Source organism: Pteropus medius, unplaced genomic scaffold, assembly GCF_902729225.1.
Source record: "Pteropus medius unplaced genomic scaffold, Ma_sr-lr_union100, whole genome shotgun sequence".
Taxonomy (NCBI): Eukaryota; Metazoa; Chordata; class Mammalia; order Chiroptera; family Pteropodidae; genus Pteropus; species Pteropus medius.
The window spans coordinates 4,957,248-4,964,730 of record NW_024349799.1 but is presented as its reverse complement, the minus strand read 5'-3'; the positions used below and the strand labels follow the sequence as shown (position 1 = coordinate 4,964,730).

At 40.3% G+C, this 7,483-nt stretch overlaps 1 protein-coding gene across 7 annotated transcripts in view; it reads left to right on the top strand.

Moving 5' to 3' along the window:
- Nucleotides 1-1,173: 1,173 nt before the first annotated feature.
- The window catches only part of TRIM37 (tripartite motif containing 37), a 154,681-nt gene continuing 148,371 nt past the window's right edge, over nucleotides 1,174-7,483 (top strand). For 2 of the 7 annotated variants that reach the window (XM_039885764.1, XM_039885761.1), the window contains exons 1-2: nucleotides 1,174-1,662; nucleotides 3,270-3,371. In XM_039885764.1, the coding sequence (XP_039741698.1) occupies nucleotides 1,642-1,662; nucleotides 3,270-3,371 (123 nt within the window). In that variant the 5' untranslated portion in view covers nucleotides 1,174-1,641. The remainder of the gene's footprint in view (nucleotides 1,663-3,269; nucleotides 3,372-7,483) is intronic. The other 5 variants (XM_039885762.1, XM_039885765.1, XM_039885758.1 and 2 more) reach the window with 5 other exon arrangements.

Below are 7,483 nucleotides of genomic sequence, written 5' to 3'. Positions count from 1 at the left end.
GTTAGTTTTGCAGGTTATAGAATTATACTTTAATATAATTTAAAAACTTGTTTTGAGCATGTATTTGTCCATTGACAAATTTACAAACAGGGTTGGGAGAGTAGCTGCAGTTAAAATTGTCCTGTCTAGTTTGAATCTTTCAAGAACAGAAATCCCCCCACTCCCTTAATTTACAGCCACACCTTAGTAACTCTGGCAACATTAAGTTCCTATCCATAAATAATTTTTGGTGAAAGAACTTTTCAGTCACAGATAAATCTTCCTAAATTATATCTTTGTCCATGGCTCACGGAGTTAAAAAAGTTATCCACTACTTATAAGTCCAAATGCCTTCACATTTAAGAACTTTCTAGGTTATTGTTGATCTCTACACGTGCACTCTAGGTTAGGCTAAGTAGAATAGTTGTTTGCAACAGACCAGAAAGGAAAAATTAAATTCAAATTAAGAATTTGATGCACAGCCTTTGTCTCACACCTTAAATTCCTGCACTATTTGAACACCTATTTTATACTAGAAAATCACAGAAAGCAACGGCCAATATAGGAAAGCTGAATACTGCTGATACTTTTTGCACTTCCAAGTCTAATGGCGACAGCGCATCTCAAGTGGTAAGAAATGCAGGGTAGAGTTGGGTGTTGTATGAGTCTGACGTCTAAACATCCCGTGGTCTCGTTCTTGCACCCCCGAAATGAGAAACTACGCTCTAGGCGTCACAAGTTGGAGCTCTGCTTCGATTGGTAGGGCAGAAGTCTTAAAGACCTGAGACCCTGGGTTTCCTCCCAGAGAAAACCACTAGTATGGAAGCCCCTGCACCAGTTTCTAAACGGGCGGGCCAGAGACCGCTTGCATACCAATCGAGAGTGGCCGTTGAAATCGCGTATTTCGTGGGGCCCCACGCTAGAATCACAGAGTCAGAATACGTAGGGGTGTGGCTCTGGAGTTTGCGTTTTCCTTGAGCACTCCAGGTGGCTCCACTCTGGCGCGCAAAAGTTTGAGACCGGTGGAGCACCGCCTCCCCTTCGGGGGCGGGGCACAGCCAGGCGCCATGCTCTCGGCCGCCTGCGCTAGCCTAGGGTCGAAGGCACGCAACCCTGCGGCAGCGAGCCGCCAAATCTCGTGTGCGCCCCCGCACCGCGGGAACTAGGTGCCTGCCTCTCTCCGCTCCGCGCCTAACGCAGCGTCCTGCGCGCATGCGCGCCACTGCCTTCCCGCGCCGCCGCGCCTCCAGCTGCCCTGGTTACCGTTGGTGTTTGCGAATTCCCTACAGCGCCTTCTTAGCTGGAGACCATCGCCGCGGGGCTTCAGCTGCGGTTCTGTACGCGCGCGCCCGCCCGCGACACGTGGGCTGAGGCTGCCTCGCGGTCGCTGGCGGGCGGGTAAACAGGGTGGAAAGAGCTGCGGCCACCGCTAGCCCTCCCACTGCGCCCTAGGGCGGGCGCGCGGATGAAAATGGCGAAGTGGGGGTAGCCGGCCCCGAACCCGAAGCAATGGGGCGCGCAGATGGGGCGGTCGTTGGAGCTCCCTGACGTGGGCGCCGGACTGTTCTCCGCGGCGACTTGACCTGGCGACCTCGGGCCGGCGCCTAATAGGTCAGACCGCGGACTTCGTGGGTCGCCGTGGACCCCGCCAAGTCGGAGGCAATGGATGAACAGAGCGTGGAGGTGAGGGTGGTTGAGGAGGGTGGTGGTTAGTCTGTCCCGCCACCCGCTGAGAGTTCTTTAATCGGGCCGCCTTGCCCTAGTCCTTCTGGTAGGACACCCTATCCCGCCGTCGCCTCTGTGGGGAGGGCTGGCGAGGTGCGAAGGATGCGATGCTTGTTCTGCAGCCCCCCGGGTGCTGGTGCTGTGACCGTCCCTGCAGTCAGATGGTGCGTAGCCTGGCGTTTTCAGGTTGTCTCGGCACTGGTACTCATCCCCCACAGGTTTTTTTTTTTTTTTTTTTGCAAACTACAGCCTGCGCAGAGCAAAACTGCAAATTCATTAGATGGACGTGCCCTGCCACTCGCAATCAGTTTTTTTGCGAGTTCATGGGCGGATCCAAATTGCCTCCGAACGGGTAATCATTCCTCCCAGCGGTACATTTTGTAGACTTTTGTCTTTCCTATATTGAGGATATTCTCTTACTAACTTACTTGGCTGTAGCTTGCCAGAACAACCAATTTTTTAAATATCTTAATCTTGTAAACATCACATAGTTGGGATGTTTATGTAAAGGCTAGGAACATAAAACGAGGTTATTGGATCTAATTATGTAAAAATTGTCAACTTTTGAACCTCCCAAATACTAAATCCTTGTTTCTTAGTAAGGGCGACTATTACTGGGTACTTACTCCCCTTGAAACTAGTTCACCCTCTAGTCTTATTGTCCGCTCCCCAGCCTTTGCACCTTACAGGTTCTTTCTGGCCCTGCAGAATCATGACTAGATAAATGTGTAATTTTTTTTCCCCCTCAGTTCCTCATGTGAGAGTATTATTATAAATGTTCGATAACTTTACCTTGGTTTTAGGAGCATTTAGTTCTGGAATAAAGTAAAAATGAGTACTGTAAAAAAAACCTTAAAATATATAATCTACATTTAATTATGACTTTTTTGTCAGTTACTTCCTAAATTGATTCACCTGTGGCTTGCAAAGATAATTCTGTTTCTTCTGTTTACGTAATTTTTCCTTCTTCCCAAAGCGTTAGTAGAGCTGCCACCAAAATTCTCTATAGGGGCAAAATTTCTGCTCTGCAGCATCAGGGCAGAAATTTGGATTTCTAGATTTCTAATTAGTTTTTTTCTTGATCAGAGTATGCTGCCATTAGGATACGTATCTTTTTAAAACTTTTTTAATTATGAAAGCAACTCATCCTCCTTGGGAATATTGCAGAAAAAATAAAAAGTTCATATCATTAATTTAATCATATAGTGTCCCTTTTTTCTTATCGTACATTATAAGCATTTTTTCTATATCATTAAAAAAGTCAAGAAATATTTGTAGTAACTTGCCATTATAATTAATGCTTCAGTGAAAATATTTGTGTAAGTCTGTTTGCATTTCTTATTCTTTCCTTAGAATAGAACCATTGCGATACGTAGAAAAAAGGAAGCACTTTTTCCCGATGTTCTGAGGGATCCTGGATTATAACCAAGTCCTGATATGAAATATAGTTAAAACTGAGATGTTATCAGCCTCAAATAAATGTTAATGTCAAGTAATTATTTTAAGCATACTTTTTACTTTTGATTCAGTTGCCTAATCTGGTGGACCTTACATTTTATTTCCAGAGCATTGCTGAGGTTTTCCGATGTTTCATTTGTATGGAGAAATTGCGGGATGCACGCCTGTGTCCTCATTGTTCCAAGCTTTGTTGTTTCAGCTGTATCAGGGTAAGTTTTATTAGTTTACATGCATTTAGTATATGTAGGATATAGTGTAAAAATTAACTTTTTTTTTTTTTTTTACATTTTGTGCCCTTTTAAAAATGCTATAAAGGAATGTTTTTTAATAGGGAGACCGTCAATGTATAGTGCTTAGTATTATGGAGATGTATAACCTTCAAGTGGTAATTGCCATGAAGTGTCTGGAAACTGAAGCCCACTGTAATTTTAGTGTAGTTAAAATATCATATCATTGCACACTTAAGTACTTAAGAAACAAGAAATTATTTTGGTTGGGTATGGGGATTCAATAGCACATCTGCAGACCAAGGTTGAAAACTGCCCTGCCCACATTACTTTTATTAGATTTTTTCCTTTACTGAGAAAATCAAAGCCATCTAACATGCTCTTTACCTTAGAATTTCTCTTTGGTTCCTTATTTCTGCCTAGGGAAGATAAAGATCCCTTTGTCAAGAGTAATATCTCTAACATTTAAATCATTTGCTTCCAGTCACACAGTAAATGATGGAGCTGGTTTTGAACCCAGGAAGTCTGGTTTTAAAACTTGTATTCTTTGCTAATACTCCATGTACAGAAGACCTAGATTATATACCGTGCCAGTTCTCCCACTTGTAAATTGGGACTCAATCTTTTTTAGCTTTGTTTCCTCAGCAGTAGAATGTAGATAACAGCGTCTGCTTTACAGGATGGTAGTGGCATAAATGACATAAGCTAAAAAGTAATTTAGACACTATTAAGTACTATCCTTTTGTAAGTTGTTATATAATTCTTGTTAAAATAGCAACTAATACACCTATCGTTATGTTTTATAAATGACGAGACCGAACCTAGAGAAATTAAGTAATTGGCCTCTCTCATGGTTAATTAAGTGGTAGAGTTGAGACGGACTCAGCACTTTTGATGAGGGTTCATTATACATATGACTTTTGATTATTACCTTATACCTCATTGATTCGTCATTTCTCTACTGGTACCTCTTTCTCCTCTTGCTCTTTAAAGGCATATATTTCTTAAATATTGCTGCTGGAGTTCTCTACTCTGAAGTTTCCAGGAAAATTTTGTCCACTTTAGGAAATTTGATTTACTCTTGCATTTACTCTTATCTTCTCTGTGTGTATGGCTCCTAAATCTATTCCTTCAGCATTGACCTATAAATGTCTTATCTGATTGTCCTCTAGCATCTTGAACCTTTTTCCAGATCAGAGTCCTCCTATTTTCTCAAATTGACTCTTTTTGACTTCTTTCTTTTTGTTTTGTTCTGCCAATCACTCAGCCTTGAAATCTCTTACACTATGATTTTTAAGTCCTGTCATTTATCTCCCAGTATCATTTATATCTGTCCTGTCATTTATATATGTCCTAGTATCATTTATACCTGATAGAGAAATAAAGACATTTTTATTTTTACCTCATGCTTAGATTATTATAGTTATCTTCTAACTGTTCTCTGTCTTGAGTCCTTTTTTATCTCTAATTCATTTTGTATACTGCTGCCATATTGATGTTTTCTAGTAATTTCATTTCTTTTCCTTTCAGAGCCTCTGAAATTTATTGCCTGAAGAATAAAGTCCAAGAATGTTAGCTTTATATTCAGACCATCTGGATAATCTAGTTCTAATCTTTCTTTCTAGAGCTGTCTTGATTCCTGAATGCACTATTCCTATGTTCATTCAACAAATATTAATCGTATGCTTACTTGTAGTTAGGCATTGACTTCCCGAGGAGTTGACCTACTAGTTGGGGTATAGACCAAAAATTAAATAGCTATATGTTAGATACCAGTAAGTGCTATAAAGGAAAATGAAACTGAATAAGAGTATATAGACTAGGGATTTTTAGGAGGGCATAGGCAGGTTAGTAGCCGTTTTAGATAGGGTGTCTGGAAAGGTCTTTCTGAGGAGATGACATTTGAGCAGAGACCAGAATGAAGTGTAGGAGTTGTGAGTGTCTAGGGGAGAAAATCCTAGGCAGAGAAATCAGAAGGGGCAAAGGCTCTGAGACAGGCATATGCTTAGTGTATTGAGAAATAGCAAAGAAACCAGTGTGGCTGGAGCAAAGTGGGCAGGGAGGGAGGAAAAGGAGATGAATTTGGAGCTGTTGCTAGGGGCATTGGTATAGATGTTCGATATGTATTTTTTTTGAGTGTGATGGTAGCCATTGGAGGCTTTCAAGTGATGTGAATGTTTTAAAAGCTATCACTCTGGCTACTGTGTGGAAAGTAGACTGAGCAGATGGGAGAGTGAGGAGACCAGTTAGAATGTGCTTTATTAGTGAAAAATGAATGGTGGTTTAGACTAGAATGGTAACAGTAGAGGTGAAAATAGGGCAATTCTGGATATGTTTTCAAGATAGAGCTTACAGAGGGGATGTGAGGAAAGTTTTTTGTAGCATTTGGATGAATGAATGGTTTTTCAGTATTCTGATTAGAAAAAAACGGGAGGAGCAGATTTGGGTAGGCTATAGATGTAAAAGTTTTGTTTTTAAATATATCGAGTTTGAGATGTTTGTTATACATCTAACGAGATGTTGGCAGTTGGAAATACGAATCTGGAGTAGGGGAAGGAGACTTTAGAGAGGTTGAATTATTAGCATGTAGATATATTAAAACCTGGGGATTAGTTGAGTTCACCTGATTACCTCCTGGAGAAGAGATTTTTAGGTCTGAACTCTGGGGTGCTCAACATTTAGAGGTCAGGAGGAAGAAGATTCAGCAAGGATAACAAGAAGGAACCGTGAGTGAGGTATCACAAAATTCAAGTAAGAAATATGTTTCAAAGCGTGCGAGATTAGCTGTGTCATATGGTTCTGGCCTAGGAATTGACCATTGGATTTGAGAATGTGTAGGTCATTGGTGACCTTGATGAGTAGCTTCAGTGGAACAGCGGGGACAAAAACTTAATGGCAGAGTGGGAAGAGAGTATAAAGAGAGACAGCAAGTATAAAAAGCTCAGAATATTGTTGTAAAAGGGAGAAATAAGGCAGGGGATTGAAGTGGGAGGGAATGTTGAAAGTCAACATTTTTCCTTTTTGAAGAAGATTTGTATCTTGTTTGGATTGAACTAGAAGAGAGAGAATATTAATGATTTTTGGAGAGATGGGGATAATTACAGGAGCAAAGTCCTTGAGAAGCTGGCCACGCCACCCATCCAAATTGTAATATTGTTTATTTGAATGACTTCCTTTCTCTTTCATCTCATTTCTGTTCATTTGACCTTGGCCTATACAGATACTTGTGTCGTTGAATCAAAAGTTCAGACCCATGAATAGACTTGTCCAAAATTACCTAGTAGTTGGTGACAGACCAGAACTGGACTCACTCTCAGGCCAGTGCTCTACCAAGACACTTGTACACACATGTACACATACACACACCCCAAAATGTGGGCACATCAAGCTAGCTCTCCTTCATTTATCCAGCTACACTCATTTCTTCCTGTTTTTTATATTTTCTCCCCTGCATTTTTTGCCTTCATCTTTCTAATTTTTTTTACTTGATTTTAACCTAAGTAGCACTTTTATGTTTGCCTATATTTTGTTTTTAATTTTGCAGCCTTTTTTTTTATTAGATATAGTTGATATACAGTAAAGTGCACATATTTAAAGTGTACAATTTGATAAGTTTTGACAAATGTATACACCTGAGAAACCATCACCACAGTCAAGATAGTGAACATATATCCAAGTTTCATTGTGCCTCTTGCTTTTCTTGTTCCCAGGCAACCACTGGTCTGCTTTTTGCCACAATAGATAATTTCTGATGTTCTGGAATTTTATACAGATGAAATCTTACAACATGTACTCTTATGTACTTGACTTTTTTCACTCAGCAGAATCATTTTGAGATTCATCTATGTCTAGTGTATTGCTGAGTAGTAGCATTCCATCATATGCATGTGCCCTAATTTATTAACTTATTTTTGGTTTTCAGTTTTAAATAAGGTATAATTGACATATAAAGTTGAGGTGTACAACATATTTGTACATTCAGTATTTATATATATTGCAGAATGATGACCATAGTAAGTGTAGTTAATGCCATCACCATACATAGTTACAAAATTTTTTTTTATTGTGGTGATGAAGACTTTTAAGCTCTATTC